Source organism: Oculina patagonica, chromosome 9 (genome assembly GCF_052425735.1).
Source record: "Oculina patagonica isolate OP01 chromosome 9, crgOcupat, whole genome shotgun sequence".
In the NCBI taxonomy this organism is placed as follows: Eukaryota; Metazoa; Cnidaria; class Anthozoa; order Scleractinia; family Oculinidae; genus Oculina; species Oculina patagonica.
This window is the reverse complement of record NC_135766.1, coordinates 5,886,568-5,914,557: the sequence shown is the minus strand read 5'-3', so window position 1 is coordinate 5,914,557 and position 27,990 is coordinate 5,886,568. Positions and strand designations below refer to the sequence as shown.

Below are 27,990 nucleotides of genomic sequence, written 5' to 3'. Positions count from 1 at the left end.
TTGTTCTATTGTTCTATTCTAGGGTAGCGAGCCATTCATGTGGACCTTGTGAGAGCTGCTGCCTGTATCGTAAGAACGCTACTTTAGAGCTAAGTTTATGTTCACTTAATAACATACTGTTAAGGTATCAGTGTACCCCAAAATTGACCATTTTAAAGAAAATTATATTTTGGTATTTTCGGGTAGATCTCATTAAGACCTTTCATTCAAAAAAAAGAGCACGGAAAAAGATTGACTCTACACAAAGTTATGAACGAAAAACTTTTCTTGCCATTAATTATTTGATATTGATAGCTGTCAACAGGTTGTCTAAAGAAGCGCGGCGATCTACCGTTGCGTGATTATCACAGTTCTTGGTTTTCGACGAGATGCTTTGGGTGTTTCTCGCTGGCAAAATGCATAGTTTCTCAGACGTGAAAGAAGAAACATTTTCCCATTCCTTTCTCATGTTCAAAGAATGCTGCAACAACGGGAAAAGACAAAAGATTTGGCAGATGCACTAGTAGATAGCGACAGCGAATTATTTTTCGCCGCTTGAAACGGTAACGCCACGACCCGGCATCACGACCAGTTCCTCGGCTTACTTTAGGACCTTTAGAATGCTTGCGACTCCACGTTTTTGTTGTTTTAGATTTAACATTTCTAAAACTGTTGCAGTGAGACGTAAATCGTTATAAAGCGAGCGGTAGAAATAAAATTATGCAACAGACTGTTTCCGACCAGAAGCAACATTTGACACCGCTTTGAACAAGTTCTATTGTTAAAGTAAAATGAACCTTCATTCTATCGCTCAACGCGTGATCATTTTCACACGTCTTGTGTAATTAATCTCATTAAAGCGGAAGAACGATCCAAAATACATTTTCTTTCGTATCTCGTAAACAAATTTTCGAAGAGAGAGGTGCACATTTTAAGTTCGTTTTCAATGGGGTTTCAACAATTTTCGCTGAAATTTGGCAAGAATGTTGCCCGATAATTGAGCAACAAAACTGTGTCGGCGAATTTTAACTTTTTTCCTCTTTCAAAAGTTATGGCTGTTTTAACGCAGAGAATAGTTGTTCCTTACACTCTTAAAGTTTAACTACGTGTCAAAAACAAACCAGACAAGTAATCAATATTCCCCGACACAGTTTCTTAGAGAAATGTGTGAAGAACACATAGCGATGCTAATCACTTTGTCCCACTCAAATCTGTCCGGAAACGAACCCGATTTATGAGCCTCGGTACTTCTGGAAAAAACACGCTCTTTTTGGATAACATTAATATTTTTACTTAAAATAAATATATGTCCGTAATCTACAATTCCTAAGCTTTCAGAAAATATATACTTTGCTGGGGTTTGCATTAACTACCAGACGGTAAGGCAGCTCCAACGCAGGATGGTCATTTGGGGTACACTGATACCTTAATACATTCATGAATCATTTGCAATGGGAGATATGCATTTACTAGATCTACAAATCAGGACGGAAAGTTTGATGTTCGATCGCAAAATTCGGACTGAAACAATACTGAATGCTATCTACCCTATTTTTCTAAAATCATCTGGTTATACTTGATAACATGCGAGTTCGTTAAATAGTGGACATGGTGATAAATACTTTGGAAGTCGACAAGTTGAGAATAATAATGATAATGTGATAAATACTTCGAAAAGCAACACGTTTAACAATTGTTTAAATATATATTGTTATATATTTTTTAAAAAATGTTAACTATTGCTTACAATTTTTAGCTAATGTATTAAGTAATATGTTAAGGACTTTGCTCTTTCTAATCTTTTACACAGCTAGCAGGGAAAAAAGCAAAATATGCGCGGTGGTGTTCACTTTTTATTGAGAGTTTCTGTTTTTCAAGTTTGAAGTTTAGTTTGTTGCTTTTTGGAGTGAAAGAGTAAAGTCGTACATGATTTATCCCTGTTTTGCTATCCCCACCAGTTCCATTTCCACATCTTCACAAAGGCGATCGATTTCTTCTTTAAATGTGCGGAGTATTTCGGATCGTTTGGCCTTGAAGGTGGGCGTCAGCAGTCCGTTTTCAATACTAAACATCTCAGGATGAAGATAGATTTTCTTCACCTAAAAATTAACAGAAACAAAACTTCAAAATACCGATATAACGCGGGTTGTGGTAGGGACAAAATCATGAACCGAGCTTACTAGAGGTCATGGACCCGGGGGTGAAGGGCTCTCATACAAAATTGATGAGGTGACCGTCGGAAATTGTGAAAGGAACCCTTAAAAGGTACCAGAATCGCTTTTTGTGGGCGTGGCTCGAATTCATCCCTCCCCCCCCCCCCCGCTGAAAGGTGCAAATTCTTTTTAACAAGCCGTTCCTGTCGAAAGGCACTGAAATAAGTATCATCTATGGTCATTTAAAAATGAAATAGATTAAACTGCACTAACCATGAATTGAATGTTTATCACAAAAAAAACACCACTCCCCTGATTTTTATGTCCCCCTCCCTCTCCCCCTCCCCCTGGTTTGAATGATTAAATGATTATATAATATTTAACTTCAAAACAACTAGATAAACATGACTCAGACCTGTTCCAAAGAGTTTAGTTCTCCTTCTCTCCCCTTTGCCAAGATGTCTTGAAATATCACTTTGTGTACTATCTGAAAAAGAAGTCAGAGTAATTTATTCAGATGATGACGTACTACTGGTCCTTGTAACGGCTCCATTAGATAATTAGTGTGTGGTGTATTGCCAACAGGAGCAACAATAACAACGACAACAAAAACAAAAACAAAAAGCTGACCTTCATTAAAATATAAACTGTACAACCGTAAAATTCCAAAATAAGCAACCCTCCCCCCCCCGAAAAAAGCCCCCCCAAATCTCAGACGCGAAAATCCTTCAGAAAACAAGCCCTTTCGAGTATAAGCCCATGGGATTATATTTAGTTACAGTTCGCTTTCCTGATAACAACCCATGTTGTAAGGCTTGTTTTGTATTTTACGTTGTTAGAGAATGCTCAGAGCGACTTTAGGGCTTGTTTTGGGTTTCATATCGTTATGTTTAGGTAGTCTTACTAGAGAGTCTTGAAGAATTTTTCCCCTGACTTTTCTCTGATCCATGGCAAACATGGCATTTAATTGATATAGCTGACACCATTTAGCATGCTGGCTCGCAAAACCAGCATTTCATAAGTTCACAAACGTTGTTTGCAAAACGAAAGGACACTTGAAGAAGGGTTTACTGAAAGCCACTACTTAATATATTACTTTTGTTTCACATAACTTTCGCTGGTAAGTATCCTACCTCATAAACACCCCTCTGTAACAGATCTGGTGACACCTGATTTTCCACCAGGTTTTCAACACAAAATCGACCAGGGAAGTCAAAAATCCACCAGGTCGACTATTTTTTCACCGCGGAGGTCGATGATTTATTAAATCTAACCATGTATGTATATACATGCAAAACTCTGTGACCCAATACCGTAGAATTCCGGTTATAAGCCCCCCCGCTTATAAGCCCCCCCGGTTATAGGCCCATCATCCTGGAAACAAAAAAATACATCCGGTTATAAGCCCCCCCGGATATAAGCCCCCCTCTACCAGATGACAGTACTGAATAGAGCTAAATGTTGCTTTATTATGCGTTTTAACTAAAAAACGTATTTCCATCAACACTCCCGTGGCTCGTTTTGAAACGTTTTTTTCATTCCGCTTATAAGCCCTCCCGGATATAAGCCCCTCCGCTTTTAAGCCCACCCAAGACCCCTTACGAAGTTGTATAAGCCCAGGGCTTATAACCGGAATTCTACGGTATGCAATAAACTTAGCGGGGTAATCGGCGTGCTCAACTTTGCGCACCGATGTCGGCTGTAGATGACACAGTCGTTTTTATTCGCATTGTTTGTAAACAACTGAAGTAATGTACTCTTTGTATACTGCTCTTACACGAAGAAAAGTTGCAAAATAGAAACAGAATCGATTTTGCGATCCCCGTGCGTTCTTTGTATCGTACAGTGCATTACCGCCACTAGATCCGCAATGGGTTATATTCCTGAAATCCGCTGAAATTCTCGCAAGTCTTGGGTCCATCAGAGGATCATAAACGGCACGCAATGCATGCAGAAACGATGACATACAGAGGAACAAATTCCGCCGACCGCCTAATGATATAAGGTGATGGACTGACGTCATCGCCTTAAAATGATTAAACTTCCTTCGGATGCATGTTACTTTTCCAGTTCTTAGCAGGCCTGTAGGCAGGATTTAAAATGACGGTTCTACAGAGCACCAAAGATCTGAAAGATGCTATCGTGTGATCGCCGAAGGTGTAAGCTACTGGTGGTCCAGGGGCATACCTCCCCACGAAATTTTGAAAGATTAGACAGCCCGAGATCACATTTCGTGCGTTTTGAAGGGAGTTTCACATGCAACCAGGCAGCTTAAAGTAAACGTTAAAAAACACGATTATTTCAAAAACTTTTCAGTCAAATTCAAAGCTCCTTATTTTTGGAAGGGGAAAGCGCTTCACCAGGCAACTAACCTTGCGCTTGACGGATTACACCCGCCAAAACATACTGTTTCAAAGGACTCAAAGAAATTGGGAGAACTTTTCGTGGGATCACTGATTTTCTCGACTCCCTAGTTTGAACGTCTCCCAAGCCCTGCTAATCTGAATACAAGTTTAATTGCTTTTCCAGAAGGTAACTGACATAAAGATTTATTATCAAAAGAGACGTGCACTAAGAGACAGATCCAGAGGTTGTCTAGCACGCGCGCGCCTAAATTTAAACTGTGTCGCCCGTTAAATACCGTTTGCAAATGTTCAAAATGCCGGCCCTTATTCGTTGATCCATTTTTGGAAGACCAAAGCATGAAGAATCAAAATAAGGAAACCGTCTGCTTATATCTTTTACAGGTCGAATGAATTGTCCCTTTCTTCGGATTAAGCGAGCAATGAAAAATACGTGGTATGACTGCTGTCCTCCAGCTAGGCATTATTAATTTTCATGCAGGTGAAAGCTACACAAAGCACTATTTACACTGTACCTACAATTTGAGGCAGCGTAATTAAAATTTACCGTAATACGCCACTTGAATGATCTTGAATGTACTTGAACAACTTGAGTACTTTTTATAGCACATTGTGCCGGCGAGCTGCAAAGTTAAACACGATATTTACATCAAACGCCGCTCAAACTGTTCAAGGCTGCTTAATCGACGGGAAAAAAGCCACTTAATACTCACGTACCAAGAATTTTATCGGTCAAGCTGATTATCCTCTGCGTAGTTATTCTATAAAACGCTGTAGATAGCCAGGTCGAAAATACTTCCATACGTTCGCTTTGGGCCGCGCGCACTGTAGCCTGCGAGCGCAGACGCATTTCCGGCCGCAACAGATTTGTTTTGTCTCTTCAGTGACGTGCATGACATCAGAACAAGAGACGAAAACAATAAAAAGTGAACAATTAATTTTTGCTATTTACATCAAGTTATAGACAATTATTAAATTATCGATCTTCTTGCCGCGCGTCGTTTTCTTCTGTTTAAGCCAGCAGAAATTCTTTGGTTGATTTTTCCTGACCAGGTAAACAAAATTCTCCACCGGGGAGAAATAAAATTGACCAGGTATTTTTCTAGACTGTTCACAGTCCCCTATTTTTCCGTGAAGTCGTAGAAATGGATCGTTCAGTCCGACGGGCCGCCATCTTGGTTTACGAACGCGAGCAAAAAATGGGGAGAGTGCAAAAAAACCCGTGGGTGGTTGGTGGGGGGGGGGGGGTGTGGCGGGGCGGAAAAATGGTTTTTGCACTCTCCCCAGTTTTCGCTCGCGTTCGTAAACCAAGATGGCGGCCCGTCGGACTGAACTATCGATCTCTACGACTTCACGGAAAAATAGGGGACTGTGAACAGTCTAGTATTTTTCAAATTATCACCAGGGACCAGGGAGGTCAAATTTCCACCAGGGAGGGCAAAATAACCCACCAGGTCGGGTTTCACCAGGTCTGTTACAGAGGGGTGTTCATAAAGGATGAAGGATAACCCGAATAGATTGATCATTGTGCCCAATAATATAGACAACAAATGAAGATCTTGATATATTTCGGTATAAGCTATACCATCATCAGACTAAGAAAATTTACATACAAACTTGATCTTAAATACTGTAGGTGACGAGACGAAACAAAAAGTTTACTCAGGAGAATAGACTAAGTTCTCTGCAGGATTTCAGTCCATTATTGAGGGAAGGTGCCAGGCGCTTGATATAATAAGCCTCTTTGTATAGGAGAAGATTCCAGTTACTGTCACAATCTAATATTGTTTTATTATGACGGACTTCTTGGGTGAAATAATCTTTGTCAGAACTAACAAGAGGTGGAATAATGTCAGTATAAACTTTTTGTTTCGTCTCGTCACCTACAGTATTTAAGATCAAGTTTGTATGTAAATTTTCTTAGTCTGATGATGGTATTCTTAAACCGAAATATAACAGTTTATTTATCAAGATCTTCATTTGTTGTCTATATTATTGGGCACAATGATCAATCTATTCGGGTTATCCTTCGTCCTTTATGTACTGAGACTCTCATCAGGTACTGGGTTTTGGAATAATATCCAACCTCATCTTGACAAAGTTGTTTAATGTTTCCATCGAGTCCGTTGCTCTCGGCCCAGGCCTGAAGTACTTCAGCGTCCGGGACAGCAATCGCCACAAGGAAGGACTGGAAATACAATTAAATTATTACAAGCTGAGCGGTGTTGCAATTAATTTTTAAAGAGGATCTTAAATATTTACTGGCCAATGCGTAACCGACAAGAAAGTTAGAAGAGGGGCAAATATATGAGGGCCATCAAGTCGCAAGTGAAGGGTCGCGTTCTCAGAATGCACCAACAAGCGTATCCACACATTGCAGTAACCTTGATGTCCGGAAATAGAACAAAAAGGTGCCCTCCGAGTAAAACGTGAAAGAGGACGATTGGAATGGAGATGGGAAATGGGTTTGAAACCCAGGGCAGAGATGGCAGCTCGGTAATTCACCATGGTTAGGAGAAACGCAAGTTGATTTATTATTTATGAGATAAAAATCACGCTGTTATCAAGTTAATTCAGAATAGGTGTTTCGCAAAATAATATAGTCCTTATTATCAGACTCACCTTCAAACTGTTTCCATAGACAAATACTTGCGCAATAAACGGACTGCGCAGATAAATGTTCTCAATTTTCTCCGGAGCAATGTACTCGCCCTGTTCAGTTACAAAATAGTTTGCTTTATTGCCAGTCACAATAAAAAACAAACAATAATTTCACCTTAAAATGTTAATTGAAGTAATGAATGAATGAAAACTTTATTAACGTGCTAGTTATTCTAGCGTATGAACGCTAACTGGTAACATTATTCAAACTTGCAACAAATACACAAAACGCTTAAACAAACCAACCAACCAACAAACAAACAAACTGCAAACAGATAAATAAAGGAAAAGAAAGAAAGGAAGGAAGGAAGGAAGAGAGAAAGAAAGAAAGAAAGAGACAGAGGTTAATCACTATATAATAAAGGTAAGGCATACCTATATCGTAAGAATAAAGTAAATGATCACAACAAATTCTCCTAACTAACACTACAAAACGTTTGGAAACAGATTAGGAGAGTTTGAACCTCAATCATAAACGAGAATAAACTCCTTGCCTGGGAAAGTTTGAATATGTTCTTTTTTCGATCAATGATTTTTAAAGTTCCATTCTGCAAAGAGATAGAAAACCAAACAATAATAAGCATGGTAATTTCGCTATACGTCTCTGTTTTGTAACGTTCTCGTTGCGTCCTCGTTACAGCATCGTCTCTTCTTCGTTACGTCCTCGAGACGTCTTCGTTACGCCCTCGTTAAATTTTCGTCAGGACTTCCTCGTGTCTGCTCGTCCTTTGTTTCCGCGAGTTTCTCGTTGCGTTCTCGGTGTCATCATTACCGGCCGTTGTTACGCCCTCGTTTACATGTACTCGGTAAAAACTACGTTACTCTAAACGCTTCCTAATGCCCCATACTTGTTTAAAAGCTATTTAATTAACGTGTTTTAAAAAAAGACTTTTTGTATCAAAGGTATCCATTAAGTTATACTATTGACTTGAAATTTTCCGTAATATACTACAAGTAAGAACATTTTTAATTCTTAGGTAAATTATTTCACCAATCACCACGAGTAGAAGTAACAAATTACCGGAAGCCATTCTCCAATGTCGCCAGTGTGGAGCCAACTATCCTCGTCGATAGTTTCAGCGGTCTTTTCAGGGTCGTGAAGATAGCCTTTGAAGACACTAGGACCCTTTAGGCAAATCTGCAAAGAAATGAAACAATTCAGAGACCAGATATTCCCTTCCCTTTTGTATACTCCAACTCGTGAAATCCCTAAACGTTTGTATACCTGCAGCCTGTAAAAGTTACCCCTTTCAGGTCGAGCCTCCTCGTATAGTCCAACAAAGAGACCCCAAAATGAAAGGTAAAATTAAAAAGACACTTTATCATACCTCGCCTTGTCCATCTTTTGCGAAGTATTCCATTTCTTCCACGTCAACGAGCTTAATGATGTTGCAAGGGACCGGAGGGCCCACGTGACCGGCTGTGGAATAAAAAATACAAACACACATCAAAGGAGGGCGATTGATCATTAGCTTAATCATTCATTCATTCATTCATTCATTCATTCAGTCAATCAGTCAGTCAGTCAGTCAGTCAGTCAGTCAGTCAGTCAGTCAGTCAGTCAGTCAGTCAGTCAGTCAGTCAGTCAGTCAGTCAGTCAATCAGTCAGTCAGTCAGTCAGTCAGTCAATCAATCAATCAATCAAAGAAGCAAATACTCGACAAACCTGTAGTAAGGTCATTAAACAATTGGAAGGTGGCAGCGGCTGCGCACTCGGTCTGGCCATAACCTTCAGTCAACTGAACAGATAATAACAAACACAGTTCGTGGGTTAATCAACAAAAGCCGTACTATTAACGCAAACCGTGCGACAAGGATTGTCTAGGCGAGCAAAATAAATGGGCCACGATTACATATGACACTGAATAACTCACGTGACATCCCATTACGCATCTGATGAATGACGTCACTTTAGCTGACAAAGGTGCAGAACCACAAGGCATATATCGCACACGACCTCCGAGGAGATTCTGTCGTCATGTAAAACAAAAGAGAAGTAATTTTTTTGCCACAGTTATATTTTTACTGACTGACAATTTTATCATTTAAAAAAACATTGAAAAAGATCAAAGTTTCCGGATTTTAGTAAACGTCAAACTAATTCAGTTTGGCATTTTTTTGAAGCCATGTTGCATGCTGGAATTTGTACTTTTTCTACAAGTGCTACATTTCACTGAAAAGGCCGCACTGAATCTTTGCATATTGAAAAGGGCTAACATTGCTTTATGAACAGCAGGCTCAGCGAGCAGTCATAGATTTCAATCTTTTAATTACCTCCAAAGCAAAGTAGTGTATTGACACACTACTTCAGACCAGGTGCAGTAAATTTCGACCCTACCTGTATTTTGCGTAGTACCAGGTAATCCCACATCGTGTTCTTGCTGATAATTCGCCTTTAAAGATTAAAAAACGGGGCATATTAGCGAGAGATAGGTGAACGGAAGAGGGCTTTATTCACATCCTTTTTTATGTCAAATCATAAGTGGAGTAATTATGTTTTAAAAGATGTTAGGAACTGTTTAATGTTTCTCTGTTTACAACAGTTTGCGAAAAAACGACACAATAAAAAATGGAAAATCTTTTAGGCGCACAACTCCAAAACCATACAAATTCCTCAATATAATTGTTTTCTGACTCATAAATTGTCTTGACTTAACATCTTGGGATGAGGGAGTTGGAGGGAATAATAATAGAGAGAGAGGCTTACTTTCTTTACGAGATACTTGACAGAGCTGAAAGTGTTACACAATTAAATTCTCAATTTTATGGCTCATTTACCTTTTAAGATCATTTTGTTTTGACTTCAGCGTCATTTGAAAAATCCATCTTTTCAGCTTGCTCTTGGACACTTCGGACATGACCTGTTACATTAAGAAAACAAAATAATATTATAATGAAAACGCGTGCATTTTTAGATCGACCGAGTTACTAACTTCGAATACAAATTCCCCATACTAATTTTTACGTCATATGACATAATCATTTCATGGTGCCCACCTTAAAAGTTATAGGTTTTTTATCTACTATATGCCACCAAAATTCTATTGTTGTAGCTTCGATACTTTTGGAGTCGTAGAGGTTTTTTACCTTGTCGTAGATTCTGTTCAATAAACGGGGAACTGCTGAAAAAATCGTCGGCCTGTGAAAATGACAAAGTAATTATAACTATAACTTTAGCAATTGAAAGAGAATTGAGTTAATTATAAACAGTAGATAAGCAAACTAACTAAGAGAAATAAAGAAGTTCCCAAAAGTTCTTTAAACTTACTTCAGTTCTTTGCAGTCTTCAAGCAGTCGTTTGACGTCACCACTGTAGTACCCAATCCTTGCTCCGCTTAGGAATAAATTAAGCTGAAAGAATAATTTAAATAATTACACACTTAGGAAAGAAACATTACATATTTCAAACACTAAGCGAGTTTATTCGGTGTTGCGGAGGGTAGCCACAAGGACGAGGCGGAGAGCGCTTGTTTGGATTGGAAAGCAAAAACTCTAAGTGTGTGTGCGACTCCTTTTATATCTTGGAACTTACGTGATTTATTCGTTCGTACATGTGAGCCAGCGGTAAAAACGAAATATGCACATCCTCAGACGTCAGCTCAAATCCAGTCTGCAATGATTAACAAAAAATGATATTAGCTGACCTTCAGATCTTCTCTGTGATATTTCTATGTGTCATATCAACGCTGACTGATCGCTCTTGTACTAAAGCCATTGTTGTTATTGGTTTGATTGAACAGCAATTGTTTTCACTGAAAGTTGGAAAATAACTCGAATTTTCTAATTGATAAAACTTGTTTCTAAATCTTCACATTCTCACCATCATTGAACGTTTGCTAATTAATGCGTTACATGAAAGACTCAGCTTTGATGCCATTTTAAAAGGAAGAGTCGAATAAACATATTGAATCCCTTCATATCCCATTGAACGAAGATAGAGCGCCACCCTTATTGGTTGAACGGCTTTTTTAAAGTCAATCAAATAGAAAGCAAAGGTGCTTTTGATTTCATCAAATGTTACAGCTGCCTTTTTGAACTCTGCCTTTGGTAGGAAACAGGGGTACCTTAAAGTGCTACTACGATCACATTTTCGATTTCCATATTTTTACATTTTCGTGTACAATAAGACTTTCTTACTCACCTTGCAAATTTTCAATCCATTACGAACATCAGAAGTCGTTTTGTTTTAACGTATATTTCCGATATTTTATGGCCGCCAAAGGTCGCGCGGGACCCTTGCTCATTAAAAAATCATTAGCTATTCTTGACGGAGTGCTATCTTGTAGCTTTAATTCACTACATTTTGAACATCGATTCCTCTAAAATTTAACAAGATATTCGGGGATGTTGGAATTACATCTGATGTCCTTTTACTGAGGGCCGTCTGTGATGTTACAATCCCTTAAAAGTTTAACTGCAGATAATGCGATTGTTCAAGTTTTCGCTGAAGGCACAAATAAATGATTGTATAGCTTAGTGAAATAAACCTCTTTTGTGCTACCACTAAAAATTTTCGATTTCAAAACTGCTACAGTTCGCTTCTGGCATGTGAAATCTAAACTTTGAAACGTGCTATCTTTTGAGGGAAATACCTCTTTCTAGAGTACACAATTTCCTTTGATCTCTTTCGACGAGGGCCAATTGCAGGTTGGGCCAGAAGACCTCAATAATGTTTACAACAACGTGTGATATATTCAAAGCTGTGAATCTATTATGATCCCTTGTTCCAGCGCAGGCACAAAGCTAGAACAATTACTAGTATACTTGTACAAAAGGGTTTAAAAAAAAATTCTACGATTCGTTTTTGTCGGCTATCGTCCGGCTACATACTCTTTAAAAAAAACTGGGCCCGCGACCTTCCCTTGGGCGATAGGGAGAATGACGTCAAAGCTAAAACTCACGGGTTGAAAATAATGAAATTATTGAATACGCGAAAAGCAAAAAAACTTGGCGTTCGTGATTCTAGCTATGTACTGTGGGATCCCGACGTCATTCTCCTCAAGGTTGATTAATGGCGGCCGTAAACTCTCTGGAATAAATGTTATAATACAACGACTTCTGATGTTCGTAATGGATTGAAATTTGGCAAGGTGAGTAAGAAAGTCTAATTGTTCACGACAATGTAAAAATATGAAGATCAAAAATTTGATCATAGTAGCACTTTAAAGGACACCAGATTTGAGCTGTTTTAACGCGACGCGTTATTTTTTGCTCAAATCACGCACCCTGTAAAGTAGAGCAATCGTGCAGTCTCGAATGCATTCATATTTTCTGGGAAAGGTATCCAAGGTATCTTACTATTGTTTCGAAGAAGCATACCTGACGCATAGTCACACGATACGCCGAGATGTCAGCAACAAGATTGGCATGTGTCAGAACCGCCCCTTTTGGAGGTCCTGTAGTCAAAAGAAACAAATTTCAGTTAATTTTGTATTTCAAAAATAAATTTAATTTGTTGCAATTTATTCCAATTCCTTTAAAATCGGAAAGAAAAAAAGTCGATTCACATACCAGTTGTCCCGCTTGTATAACACACTGTTAAAATGTCCTCAGGCTTGGCCGGCTAAAATAATAGGAAGACAGCAGCATATTTAGTACTGTTCAGGACCTTTCAGTTACTTTAGTTTCATGTTTGAAGAGGAAGAATTTTAATTCTGTCTTGTCAGTTACCTTATACCCTTTTCTCATTTGATGGATAAATTAAATATACAGAATTAAAAGATTAATGGCTCAATTAGCCTCCATTTTTTTCGATTGAAGATCGTAAGAACTTGATAAATTGTAGTTACCTTTCTTTCCTGAAAATTCGTCTTTCCTATTTCCTGTGTCAGAGAAATAAACATATAGCAAGATTGGAAAGAAAAACAGTTACACATGGAAACTAACTCAAATTTTTCCACAAGATATTAGATGCGCTTTAACCATAAATATGCCAAACCCGGATTTTTCCAGGATTTGGAGGAATTCAACCACTTATGACGTCACAAATTTACACGTCAGCCGATTTTTGTGATGTGCAACTTATAGAGCTTGGATAGAACTTTCCACAGGAGTGTAGTCTTGACTACTGACTGCATTCTGACAGAGCTAATCGAAAAAACCGTCATCAGTTTTTGGTGTAAAATTGGTGCCAAAACAGGCCAATATACCCGTACTTGATCAAGGTCTCCTTGCCAGGGTTTTCCATTGATTAAGATCATAACTTTTCAGACCAGTAGAAGGGGTGCACAGAGTAAAAGATAGAGAGAATATGAAAGCAGAGAAAAACGAAAAGGAAAGGAGCAAAGGAAAAAAATCGGAACGGTTTGGCTTATGCGCAAGCGCCAAAGTAAAATATTGTTACATTTTTACATGGAAATTTCATCAAAAATTCACTGCAGTGTCAGAAAGTGCATTTCTTGCAAAGTTTTAGAGACATTTAGGACCGTAGAGCCAAGAAAATCAATTAACTTCCATGTCGATCAGTCGATGGTTATTCATCAGCGATAAAGAAACGAAATTTTATGACTGTTGCTGTTTTATGTGTCGGGAGATTTAATCACAGCTTACCTCCAAATCTGCCAAAGAGATGAGTTTGAGTCCCAGTTCTTTGGCCTTCTCGCTCTGCTCCTGTGTGACTTGGGAGCCTATTTTCACCAGGTTTTTCAACCCCTTGCACGAGTGCGCTTGATTAAGAAGCAGAGAAACTTTGTCCTCGTTACAAACAATCGTAGAGAGTTCGGCTAAAATGAAACAGAAGATCAAAAGTAAAACATGTCTTCAAGGGACTTAGGTAGATTAAAATACAAACGCCTAAATAACCAACCAACCAAACGAACAAGCGAACAAACAAGATTCCAAATTTTCAACTTGGATAGCATTTAGTGTAAAATACTTCGAAAAAAGTGCTGGAAAACCATGTAACTTTAATCGGATAGATAAGCAGCTCTTAATCGTAAGCTTGTAACTGTACTGGTCCTCTTGTGCAGCAGTTGCTATTGTTTTGGGGGCTAGGGGCATTGTTCCTGTTGTTTGTTTTATTTTCCTCTCGAAGAGTAGAGAGCCGTTCACGTGAACTCTTGCGAGAGATGCTATCCCACCGTTTATATAACGCACGCTTATATAATCTGACTTCCACATTTTCCCTGGCGACGTGAGGAAACACCACAAAGTTCCACACAGCGTATGACGTATTTATATTCACGTTAGAGAATAAAAAAGTGAATCTGAGATTCATATGGCATATACGGCAGACTAATAAGCTCCAGAACGCATTTCCAAACCTAAACCAGCTATAGTAATTATTTGGATACCAGCCTCGGTCTGTTTTAGGTTGAAACGTCCAGATGTCTCGGCACTGTTAATTTGGTCGTAAGCTCACTATCGAAGATCTCCATTACCTATGCATTTCAATATCTTACCGTGGTTTATAATGTAGACGCATTCCTCAGTGCCGTGTGTGTCATAAACAGGAACAGAAATCATCGAAAACATCTGACAACCAAGGTCAGTCAAGGTCCACTGAAAAGAAAAAGACATCATTCATTCAACTAGTCAGTTAACAGGCTCTCTAATGGGAGATAGAAAACAAAAAGAGGAAAAGTGAAATCAGGGAGAGGGGGGGGGGGTTGGTAGGAAGGAAATGGGATCCGCCCTCTTCCCGCTCCTCCTTTCGATAACGGTCTTTCTTCGCTACTCGACTCCCTTCCCCGGAAAAGGCCGTTCACGGGTTACCTCTTAACAGAAACCCATCTAAAGCCGTCGACATGTGAAGTTGTACAGATGAATTTATTTCCCAGGTGTCTTCGCGGTGGTGGCTGAATTGATGTTTTTTTTTTCAAAACACTTGTCTGTTAGATCAGTTCTCTAAGAAAAATAATTTGACTACACTCCCAGTGGACGCTAATTTTACTTGTGCGCAAAGGTATGTTTGACTTTAAAATAGTTTATCCTGTTTGGACAGCTTACCTCCGCCCGGTTTGGTCCGTAAATACCAATGAAGCTCTTTTGAGAGGGCTCACAGCCAAGGGCGACCAAGCCTGCACCAACAAACGTCGCCCGCTGATGAACCTGGGGGAGAGAAAACCAAAAACTGAAGCAACGTAAAGAAAACCCGTTATCAATTTGTACTTAAAGAAGCATGCAATGCAGTGTTCAAATGACGCATCTACCTGGTTATATGTAAGCCATGTGTACTTCTTGATGTTCGGGTCCCATGTTCCCAGACAAGGACTGTCACCTTAATGCGAAAAGATATATTCCTTTGTTAACTTGTCTCTTGTTAGCTAGTTAGCTATAGTACACCTAGACAGAGAAAACTGTAGAACACTGAGGGACGCACTATAACACACTTCTGTTGGAAGGACCAAATACCAGGGCTCAATTGTCAATTATCATAACTCGCACAGGGAGGGGAGACCAACGCAATCCGTCTTAGTCTTTCACAGTAGTAACCGTCCATGTTGCATGGTTGGTCTGGTGATTATTTTCTTGTTTACTTATTGTAACTTTCTATAACCTTAAAGCCTTTGATTCACTATCATTTTGTACATCTCCTTTAAAAATAGCGAGAAATAAGAGTTTAATAAAGGCTTCATTTTCTGTACCTCATATCGACAGTAGGTAGCAGTTTACAAAAACTTGTGATTCTACTGGTCCGCTAGTGTAGCAGTTTCATTGTTCTCACAAAGGTTAGCGAGCGATTCATGTGAGGCCTTACGAAAAATGCTACCCGACCATATATTTACAATTATTAGGTCCAGAGCCTCCGAAAGTCTTCAACGCAAAAACATCTTTCCATAACCAAGACCCCCCTCGTTATAAGACCAAGGACTCATATTTAGATATAACTTCTTCCCATTACAATCCTTCCATCGACGAGATTGTTTTGTTTTTTACGTCGTTGCACGAAATGCTGATAATTAATCGCTAATAATCGCAACCCCTCACCCATCCCGAAAATAAGCCCATTTGGAAAAAATATAAGCTCCTGGCTTATTATCCAAATATTACGATATAAATAAACGGACAAACAAAGAAAAATATTAAAAGAGAAAAGAAGACAGAGATTTACTGATTTAAATAAATACGTATGACTCAATTCAAGTAATGGCGCTAACCTGAAAGTTTAACTCCTCGAAGGAAGCTCTCGTACACGGTGGTGACGTCAGGATATTGTCTTGTTATGATTTCAGCTGTCAGCGTGGTCCTTCTTGCCCCGTCAGTACCCTGGAGAAATTTTTTTGCCAAGTTCATTCTTGATTTTAACATTACCCACTAAACCTTCCTATATAAAAAAAAAACTACTCAATCGAACCAACATTTCAATACACCGAACGTACTAGCTAATATATATACCGCTAAACCTTCGATATATAAACGGCCTGTCGATGCATGTAACAAACCTGTAACTGATAACGAACTTCCGTAGTGACATGTCGAACTGGTCGATAAGACAACGAAACTTACTCTATAAAGAACTGGGAGGTGCGGTGACCTAATGGTTAGCGCGATGGAACCCGGATCGAACCGTTCGGACTCAAGCCCTGGTCTGGGTCACTTTGTTGAATTTCTGGGCAAGACACCTAATTAACTCTCATAGTGCCTCTCTCTACCCAGGTGTATAAATTGGTACCTGGCGAATTTAATGCTGGGGGGAACCCTCCCATTCAAGGGGGAGTAGAAATACTCATAATCACTTAATGCTATGGAAACCGGTCATGACTGATGGGGCCGATATAACTAAACCATCCGACATAACAAACAACGACCCTGCCGATATAACGTTCTCTTGTGTGTTCAACGCGATTGCGAAGTACAAGTCAAAACAGCGGGCATACTTAATATTTCAGTGTTCCCAGCGTGCTTTGTAGTATACTGGCGTATTTCTTACATCACTCTAAATATTACAACAGCATATCGCCGAGAAAAAAACGCCCCGAGGTAGCGAATAACGAATCTTCGAGAAGATAAAACTTACTCCCAACGCCGGTTTGGAATACAAAAAGCCGTCTCGATACAATGAAACTATAACAGGCACCCTGCCGATAAAGGCAACCCTGAAGAAACGAACTTCGTCTTCCGTGGATAAGAAAACTTACAACGTTTTGAATATAGAAGGCCTTCCGAGGCAACAAACAAACCAGGTTTATTTATTTCTTACGACATCGCCTGGATATCAAGTAGTATGCAGCTGTTTCGAGAAGGGTTGTTGTTGCAAGCGACAATTCTCAAAGGTTCTATGAATAGTGGTTTACCACTGTTGTTTGAATTGAAGCAGGGCGCCCTGGTTCGAAGTACGTAAGTTCACTAGCCGTGATTCAGCGAGATGGCTAGAGAATCCATGAATAGGGGTATTTCAAGAAATGTTGTCGGGTAGCAGCGTTAAGCCTGCGTGATTAGAACGAATAGTAGTGAAGGTACTCATTTCGGTATTCATCGGGGAAATTCACTTTTCTTACTCGGCGTGATGCATCATTTGCTTTCTTGTCTTATTTTAGTATCTACTATTTGTACTTGCGTTTTGCAACATTTCATGTTTTTGATTCTTTTTACCTTTTTGGCTAAAACTGATGTGTCTTCGTAACAGGGCGCGTAACTTATTCCTAATGTATTCAAAGCGTGCTGTGTGCGTTTCTGGTTACCCACTCCTTTTGGTTGGTCGCGTCCTCCTTCTTTACCCATGCATCCGGCTCGAAACAGCTGTATCATAAACCTAGCGAACTTTCCGCTTCCACTGAACACAGATCTTGTGCCAACGTAAGGATGAACTATAAATGTAGTCAAAAAAGTGCGCAAATGTAGGTTTTACTTCATGCATTCAGGTAAACGTCCAGTTTTTAGGAAATGGTTATTCCCTTGTTAGCTATAGAATGAAAAATACAGAAAAGGATAATTTTTTTCTTTGCTGGGTGAGTTAGGTACGTGCCGGCATAGACACATCATTCAGTTTCTAGTCTTTGACAAGAAACTGAAATGTATCCCAACGAGGCAAATTGGCAAACAAAGCAAAGATGGCGGGAACATCCGTAACATAATTAAATTCTCTCTTTCGCGCCTTTTTCGCTTATTGAACTATTTTTTTAGTCTTCAAAATGAAGAACAAGTCAATTTTTAAAACAACGAAAAGGGAACTAACTTTCTACTAGAAAAAACTCCCTAAATCGATTTGTTATATTAGCTATCAATACATTTTATTTTCAGTCATGCGATGCTTAATCAACGGCAATTTGGGCAGAACAGTGTGCTGACGGCGCTCGACCTCGAAAATTATGAGGATCTATGAGTACCACTCCAAAAATAGACCAGTTGTTTCCCGCATTATCCCAAGTTTCCTGATAGAATCGTAAAAAATCCTAAATTCTTCACAATTTTTGAACTAGACTTCGACAAAATTTGTCAGTATGCTTGTTGATATAGCTTTTGGCTCGCTAGGGCGAGATTACAGTGTTTCGTATAAGGTAGAACTAAGTGTTGTAAATTTTGAACCATATACTCTACTTATAGTTCCTGTTTTTCATTGTGGTCTGATGTGGTTTAATTAATTTTATAGTTACCTCTATCTCAACAGATTGCAGGTCTGGCGGTGGGTCCATGGCTTTGCTCAATCGATTTCTCCACACACGTAACAACACGATGATAGTAAAGCCACCAACAGCTGTGAAAATTGCTAAATTCCCGGATGTCGACGCGCCTGAAAGAAGGTGAAACCAATCATAAGACATTGCTCTTTCTTGAATATGAATATTTTGTTCTCGTTTGCGTAGCGAGAGGAAATTTTAATGAATTAAAACTGAGAAAGGTATTAGTTAACTCATTTCTAATTGCTCATTTCTTAAGTGCTGCACTGGATAATGTTGGTGAATTAAATGGTTTCAGTGAATATTAAATACGTCGGCACATTGTAGACAAAAGCGTGTTGTTATTAAGGGGAAAGTCTTTTAAAGTAAAGGTATCAAATATTCGTGTACAATGTCTTTAGACAGACAGTTGCTTTACAAAAGCGTTTGATTAAAATTTAATGCAAGTAAGCTAAATGGTTTCATATGTATAAACTACTCTCGTTACCGCGGTAAAAGGAAAGTTGTCTTCAGATAGAAGAAAAGTTGTCCTTAGTGTTTAAGAAAATGTATAAAAGTTTGCATTCATGGAAAAATAGTTCAATTTGGTGCAGTACAAACTAATAAACAACTTCAGTAAATAATTGAAAAATAAAAACAGCAACAAAGAGAAATTTATCTTCAACTTCACCAAAAGTTAAAACAAATTGGGTTTCATCGAATTACACAGTTACTCATCTTACGAGACAATTATAATGAGAAAATAGACGTCGAAAAGGCGCTAGCCATCCCAATAATAGCTTAATTTGCTTAATTAATTGCTCTAATCTGCGGCTGTTTTTAGACAGAAAGCACGCGATAAAGGTCTATTTTGGTAGTCGATGATCTTTTCCTGTATTGAGCCATAAGCCGACTGTAGACGGTGGAAAAACCGACAAAGCACCAAATCGAATTAAAACAACAAAGCCAAAATTAGACCCTCAACGGCATTAATTCTAACGCAATTTAACTAACGCTTAACGCAACACTTGTTCACGAACACGCAACGATAACAACACAGATGACCACATGTGATAAATGGTGGAAATGTGCTTTCAAGTCGCTTATCAGTTGCTATATCAACCAAATAAACGTGGTTGACATCTGGCCCTCGTAGGCAACGTTTACAAATCCATGAATCAAGATTCTTGTGGTTGTCATGTTAAACAGTGAAAATAGCGCTGCCATTATTGATTGTCACTGAAATGTAACATTCTTGCATGCGACGTCGAAATCCCAGAGGTTTCTACATAAAGAGCAAAGAAACTTTACGAGGCTTCTCACTCGATGAAGCATTTTAGTGGTATATTTTAAACGAATTTTTTCGTAACTTTTGCAAGTCCATGGGAAGAGTTAAACTATAAATAATAAAGGGTAATAATGTATACATTTCGACACATAAAATTATAAATCGAGATATCCGACGATTTTGATTTCCGAAACCAGTACTTTGTTTTGTCAAAACATTGGCTTTCTACCAAGGACGGTGCGAGAGAATTCTGTGATTATGGCATCGTTCTTTTGTCTTACAGTCAATTTTTAAATAAGCGCTGATGAAAATATGCAGCATTGATCACTGCGCTATACAAGCAAATTATTATTAACATCCTGTTTGGAATTTTTTTTAGAACACAAAGAATCTTAGAAACTTTGCACTTTTATCCCAGCGAAATGATTGTTTTTTTTTTTTTGCATAACTATTAATTATGCTCAAAATTTTGCCAGCATGATTTGGACATCCCTTTATATATATAGTTAGTTGCCAGTTTAACAGTTTAGTGCAGCGATATTCCCTCTCATTTTACTTTACTGAAATAAATGTAGTACTTTTTAACGCAAGGTTTCCTAACATACGCGTAAATAAAGCAGAGATTTATAATAAATACTGCACTAGGACAACTTAACTAGCTACTTTAAACTGAGAACAATTGAAAGCTACAACAGTGAGAGCGCGCGGCTATACGGCAATACGGCAGCCTGCATGAAACACAAGTCATATTCATTATGCCTTATATTACTTAAAATACTGCATGGAAGAAAGAAAAAAGCGATCAAAGAGAAATAAAAACGCTTAACTTACTCAAACTCAAATGGTTGTTGATCGGACTTCCGACTAGCGCAAAAGAATGATTTTGCATATATGATTAAATCGATGAGAAATTAACACAAAAGTTTCTTGAAAAAACAATGGAATCGAATAACTTTGCAACAATTTAACGAAAGTATGTAGCTTTGCTCACGAATACGCGTGCTAGAAAAGTTAATTTAAAACTGTTCAACCACATTGTGTTACACTGATTTATTATGCACAAGCCTTTCAGGACACTTTGGGCGTTTTTCTTTCCATCAACAAGCCCGGAAGTTTAGTCGAACGAGGGCACGTGCTTCGGAAATTTCCCGAGTAAGCGTCCAGAAAATCCGAAAACTGCTGAAGTTTTGTAATGCGAACCATTCAAGCGAAAATTCTGGAAAATTCGATTCCGGGAGCCAAAGCGAATGTTGAATTTCCAAGAAGAAATTAATTTTAAGCAAATGAAAGATCATCGCAGTAATGTACTCAACTTTAGCAGTTGAGAAAAGCAAGCCTGAAAAAATTTTTGGCTTGAACGGGAATCGAACCCATGACCTCTGCGATACCCATCGCTTTTCTCAACTGCTTAAGGTCGTGGGGGGATATGACAGCATGAATAAATTCATGAAGCGAAATTTTGCTTGACCTGCATCTTTCAAAACGCTTATTCCTCGGCTGTTATGAATGCGATTAAGCTCAAATTTTACAGAGACATAAAGAAATGATGAAAGATTATGTATGTCATATTTTATTTGGTAGATTGTACCTACGGCGATGTTATAGCCACGATACTGCCAAATTGGGAAGAACATGATTTCGTGGCAGAGTTTGTAGAACGAGTAGGAGACAGCACACTGTGATCTTGTCAAAAACTAATCAGTCAATATCTCTAGAGTGTCATAACAGAAGCGGATTTTTTAATTTAAAGTTTTCCAGCAAGTTATGGCGGTTTAAATGCGCAAATTTTAATTGAATGCCTTCTACCTCTTTCTAAAAGCGCTCTTTAAAAATTCCGCCTCTGTTATGACACACTACAGTATTCCTAGTTTACCTCTCTGCAGTGGCAGCTCACGAAGTTCTATATCCGCGCTGAATTCTCTGCCACAAAATTGTCGGAAAAGTCCAAACTTTGAGATTTCCGAAGGTGTCCCGATCAAAAAACGGTTTCAAAATGGTAATTATGGTAATTATATTCCACGCTTTTATGATGAGAACAATGCGTTTTCAAAGAGACAAACAATTCCAGACGCAAACACATCAAATCACGGGCGCGTGCTCATATTTTTTATGCAAATATCTCGTCGTAAAGTTCTCGATGTCAGTCGTTGAACTTCGTGCATACGCTTTAAATAAATGCATAATGATGAGCCTAAGGTGTCCCCCGCGACCTTAAGTTTAGTACATTACTGCGATGATATTTTATTTGCTTAAAATGTATATCAACAGTACAAATATATCAATTTCATATATTCATTTCATAAAAAATTAATTATTCAAACATTTGAGTATACAGTCAACTCTCCATAAGACGGACACCTTCGGGATCGGCCGCAGCTGTCCGTCTTAGAGGTGTCCGCCTTGTAGGGAGTCGAGGAAACATGACACCAGTAATTTTGAGATAATAAAGCTAAACTTATGTACAATGCAACAAGCCTTTCCTAACTGCAACAAGACTAAAATAATAAAAGCACTGTATTGCTTGTTAAAGCAAACATTGAGAGCTTCTACAAACTATAATATTGTAAGTAGAAAACGACCTCTTTAGTGTCCATACACGTAAGTAGAGAAGTAATCTGTTAAAGCGCCATTGTTTTTGGTTAGTAAGCTTGGTATACACGTATCCTTAGGGCGCTGACTAACTTTGATTTAGGTCGATACGAAGTTTGGAAGTATTTTCACTAATACGACATGATGAAAAATACTTCTCAAGTGTCCGTTAATGATTTCAAAGTGTCTGTCGTCCGTCTTAGAGAGGTGTCCGTCTTATAGGCAGTGTAGTTACAGTTGAAAACAACTGAAAAACGGCAGGGACCATCACCAGGTGTCCGTCTTATGGAGGTGTCCGTCTTATAGAGGTGTCGGTTAAGAGAGAGTTGATTGTACCTCATTTTCCTTGTTTTTGTGGAATTTCCCAGTTCGTTGTAGTCAACCGGAAGATGACGTTCCATTCACCAGTCCCGTGGGAAATTTCCGGAAATTCCGACCGAAATTTTTTGGGAAGGCGCCACTTATTTTAGTCCCTTACCCTATTGCCTTACCATTCTACATGCCAAGAGCTCAATGAATCTCACACACATTTAAGCCCCCACCCCTCACTTCTCCAATAAGCGTCTCCGTCAATCTTAACTTGGAAATTACGATTCATGATAAGCCCCAACAATGACATAAGTAACTTAGGTTCACAGAGCAGAAGTCTCTTGGGCACTTATATTTGGCAATTTAATTCGTCGATCAATTAAAAACGACGTGTCTCTAGACTAAGTACAAAGAGCAGGAGGTCCTCGTGCGTTAAGAAAAAGCACTAAAAAATAATTTAATTTTTTGACCAATTAAAAAACGACATGACTAACTTAAGTGCACAAGAGCAGGAGTTTCGCGGGCATTTAATGAGGAAAGTTAAAACTGTTTTATTTCTTGACCGATGACTCACAAAATAAGTTCTTAATGATCAAAAATTCTTGATCGCTATTATCTATTAATACTTTTCCACCGATTTCTCGAGCTCGACGGGACATAATTTTTCAGTGACTGCTGCCCGCTGTTTCAAGCATTCATCGTCAATTTTTCAAAGGTGGGTTTTCATCTCTCTAGTAGGAGGAATGTAGTGTATTTCAGACTTATTACACATATCTTTGTTTTTGCTCTGTGTGGTCCTGTCTCTTTGTGAGAACAACACGTACACTATTGGATTGTCGAGTGAAGAACGGAAATTGCAAAGAAAAATAAAAGGATATTAAACACCAGTGGCGACAGACCATTCTGGCGCGTTTTTCACATTTCAGCTACGCTGAAAATCACAGCTGACTTAATTAAAAAGGAACTATTGTATGTGACGATCTTATTCAACTAATTTATGCTTTTATGGTATGTAAAAATGAAAGGAAACGTCACAATAAAAGGTTGCTAACGAAGTTAAATACCACAGACACTGAGAGGCAATAGTAAACCAAACTGGAAAACAGGATAACCGGTAAGATTGGATGAGATTGAATCGGATTATGAACGATTAATTAAATTAATTGAAAAAATGGAGGCTTAAAATAGAGGCTCTGCTTTCTCACCAAAACTTAAGACCTATTTTCGCAATATTGTTATGAGCACGTGCCTCTTTGAATTTGTTATATCAATAGGAGAGTTTAGAAATTAATAATTGCTAGTAGTAAGATAGCAATATATCATAGCCTAAAACCTATCCAGTACTATTTGAGACTATGTGAGTAGTCAAAAAGACTTTTACATGATAAATCCTTAACCGTTCTTACAAACTAAAGAATGGCGGCAAAGATCGCAGAACTGGACTAACAACAATTTTTTTTGTCGTTAACATACTTAAAACCCGACTTACCTTGACTATGTAGTATTGCAACGACGAAACGATAATGCTCAAAACTCCTTGTCTAGCCTTTTAGTGAGGTAACTGCGTGTTTCAAGAGAAGATAACTTTGGTGTTGACGAAAATGAATCTTTAGCAACCGAATATCGTTTCAATAGTTTGACCTTATTTTCACTTGTTTGACGATATAAGCCCACTAAAGAGTTCCGGCTTTCGACTCACCACTCAATATAAACGAAATGTTTTAGTCACGTAAACAGTGAAGTCATTCAAGCGCGGATCTACACACTCCACAGGTTTTTTGCAAGTCCTCTTTTATTTAAACAACAAAAGGTTATTTAAGGAATTATTTTACGACCTTTGGCCATCAATGCCGGTGTTGAATACGTAAAAAAATGTTCTTCAACTTCCGAGAATCGTTTTGCTGATACGATGTACCCATGGGACCGGAAAACAGCCTGTTGTTCTTCGTACTTTCGAGAGATTTAAGGAAAAAACGTTAACTTTTAAGGCCAAATTCCACTCACCAGGTGATTAAGGTTATTTTGCAGGAAATTCAAGCAGATTTTTTCTTACCACGAGCCGACATCAGGCGTGACCAGGTCCCAAGCTCCTTTTCGTAATAAGGTTTTGATGACGTCACGGTATTCCACGGTATTGTATTGCGCGCCTCAAAAAGCATTATTCGCCATTTTAAATGGCATCTAGTTTTGGATAATTCCAATATTGAGGTCAATCAATCCAAGCGCTTCCTCGGTCGTACACGTCCTGTGTTCCTCCTTTACCTTTGCCTCTTGTTTAAATCTTTAGTTATTCTCTCAGTAAACTATTATTCTGAGCGTCAATTCCACTAGTTTTGTTCAATTTGGCGCATTTAAAAACTCCAACTTTAAATCTCGGATGACATGCGTTCCAAAGCTCTGTCGGCCGAAGACGGATCAAATTAAGTTCATTTTGTGTGGCAATCAACGTTTGGCCTCTGATTTCATAAGGAAGGAAAGCCTTGGTAGTCAAAGGGCTTAGTAATAGCCAGTTTTTGCCGAAATATTACTTCACCAAAGCCTGGAAGACCTTCGTGAACGGTGCAGATCATACGAAGCAGATGAAGATGAAGTCGTTCCAAGTAAGTTCATGATGCGAAATATTCCTTGTTTAAACCAGTCTATTAAAATATTTCACATCAGTCTAGAGAGCAACAGTAATTAATTTTGATTAGTTTTAAGTTTGTTTTCCAAGCCATTTGTCCAATTGTTGACGTTAACCTGAACTGGATCTTGTTTTCTTGTGTTGAAATCCTCATATTTTCTCTGCATGGTACAAACAGATACGGTGTCTTAGATCTGTGCCCATATAAGGAACGGATATCAGCAGTCCCCGGATAATAACAACAATAGAGGTCGCGCAATGCAAAGTGGGTGGGCGGGATTCTTTAAGGTGTCGAGGAAAAACGCATTTTCCGCGTGAGTTACGAATGGCGCTACGTCACGGAAACGCCGCAGGCGGTAGTCTGAATTCCAGACTTCCCCGGTCTTAAGCATGCGCAGGATGCTTGTGCCAGCGATACAGTGATCATCTTAAAGTCAGCGGCATTGAAAAGCATCGCTTACACCGTACACACTATCAATAGGTAAACAACGTTTTCAAAAGTTATCACCCTGGTGATCGGCGTTTTGGAATTGCTACGGTTGTGGTGATCAAAAACGCCGGATTATAATATTATGATGATTGGAGGGCGAAAACGCATCAGGAAGAATGTATTTTCAAACGAAAGCGAGGACAGGGCCTAACGTTTAATATAACAAACTACAGTTTTTCGCTTTAAAATGGAATACAAGTATGTAACCTTGTCCTGGATCAGATCCTGGGCGAAACTCTTTTAGAATAAGTTCGCTCGGTTGCTTAAATTTGTAACCGTTGGATACAGTGCTCGTTACGTATGCCTAAAGTTCAATCCATGAACTTTGCATGAACTTTATATTTCTATCCATGGTTGGTTTGTAATATCCGGAAGATACTTTGCATCCAAGTTCGTAATCCCCGTGATGCAGGCTATACATGAAATACTCTTACAAGAAAAAAAAACGTGTCACTGCCGTTAGATAGAAGAGCTCTTACCTACAGAAACTTTCTGAGGCGTCCAGAAATTCAATGCAACTTCACCTTGCCTGAATAAAGCGGCACTCAGTAATGAAAAAGAGCAAAGCCCATATGTCTCAAGCGAGATATCAAGCTGGTAAAACAAGCTTTGTGATTGGTCAAGAGACAGTGACGTGATCATCTTGTAGGTAAATTTTTCGAGACGATTATTTTTTGCCTGCTAGGAGAAAAAAACAACTTTTTTGCTTTCTGTGCTTTTAATGCCGCTAAATTCGTCGAAAAACGCGAGTTAGTCATATAAATTTAAACCTCCACTTTCCTTATTATCTGAAGTTCAATTAATGTTCTTTCATTTACGCAATTTCTGTGGAAAATTCATTTTGTTTTTAAACACACAAAGGGTTATTGCGAACCAATATTTAGACGCAAACACGTCAAGTTACTGAAGCGAATATTAAAGTGCAAAATGGTTGTGTGTATAGTTTGTAGGTCAAATTGTTTTGAATTTATTTGTTTCCAACCCTGGCTAATCTGTTTAAATCTTAACGCTCTTATCCCGAATCACATGAAAAGATTTTGCTAATTTGGCTCTTATGCGCTGAGCTTTATAAGCACAACTGATCTTCATATCGGGGTAGTTGTGGGAATGGTTGTGGAGGAACTGAGGGGGATGGGGAGGGGAGGGAACTGGGAACTCATAAAAAAGAAAAATGACCCAAAAGTTTTGGGGTAAAATTAGCCTGAAATAGAATTGTTAATTATGGTATTTTAGTCTGAAATCAGACTAGATAAGAAAAGAAAAGATTTTCGGGGTCAGGTTAGTAGAAAGGTATGGAAAAATTATTTGGTTTGAAATAGGGTCTGGGTTCTTAGTGTACACCCCTCTACTCCCATAATTTTGGAGGGTACCCCCAGATTGTATTATTAATCAGCTTTAATTTGTTGCAGCGTGAATATAACGAGTGTTGTTCAAACGCAGGTACAACTCAAATAGATAAGTACGGCTATGTTAATAAGTTTCTACCTCCCACGCAATCGGCCTGTAGCCGTGTAGCTAGGATAAAAAAATCCGAGTTGCTCGTGTGAAGTGATTTAGCATTATATTTTATATGACTTGTATTATGAGCGGCATATGTCGTGCAAATGTTCCCTATTGCCGTTATCGCGTTTATTGCGAGAAGATGTTGCACCTTTTGTGTTAAAGCCGGTCTCTAAAGTTGTGTTAACGCTAAGTAAATTAGCGACATGAAGCGAATTGTTAAGTCAAATATTCTGTTTATGTAAAACAGCTTGCGTGTATCAATACAGACTTATTGAGCTTGATAACAATCAGTAGGCTTTATAGTATATTTTCCCTACCTGTTGTAGAAATATCGATCATTGTGTCTTGGCCTTCAGGTTTCTTAAACTCAGTACATGTATTGTAAGAACAAAACAGGTTTTTCAAATCTCAGTGTTGAAGAAAGAAGAAATGAACAGATCATGCAGGTTTCGTGAGAGACAATGAAATATTATAATTATTTCCCTCGGCTACATT

The 27,990-nt window shown here is 38.6% G+C and overlaps 1 protein-coding gene across 4 annotated transcripts; it reads right to left on the bottom strand.

Moving 5' to 3' along the window:
* Positions 1–2: 2 nt before the first annotated feature.
* LOC144665224 (long-chain-fatty-acid--CoA ligase 1-like) lies at positions 3–27,949 on the bottom strand. Of its 4 annotated transcripts, none has more exons than XM_078526419.1 (24): positions 27,813–27,949; positions 18,691–18,827; positions 16,255–16,363; positions 15,307–15,374; positions 15,104–15,205; positions 14,557–14,656; positions 13,706–13,878; positions 12,946–12,978; positions 12,668–12,719; positions 12,476–12,552; positions 10,689–10,766; positions 10,425–10,507; positions 10,244–10,295; positions 9,935–10,017; positions 9,495–9,549; positions 9,031–9,126; positions 8,823–8,895; positions 8,485–8,576; positions 8,178–8,294; positions 7,651–7,704; positions 7,118–7,207; positions 6,582–6,683; positions 2,548–2,619; positions 3–2,078 (listed from the first exon to the last, which is right to left on the bottom strand). In XM_078526419.1, exons 1-24 carry the CDS (start codon positions 27,832–27,834, stop codon positions 1,911–1,913), a joined length of 2,088 nt encoding a protein of 695 aa, XP_078382545.1. In that variant the 5' UTR covers positions 27,835–27,949; the 3' UTR covers positions 3–1,910. The 4 variants fall into 4 exon arrangements, with proteins under 4 accessions (XP_078382545.1, XP_078382546.1, XP_078382547.1 ...); XM_078526420.1 differs by lacking the exon at positions 27,813–27,949 and adding an exon at positions 26,472–26,543; XM_078526421.1 differs by lacking the exon at positions 27,813–27,949 and adding an exon at positions 24,369–24,448.
* Between the last annotated feature and the right edge of the window lie 41 nt (positions 27,950–27,990).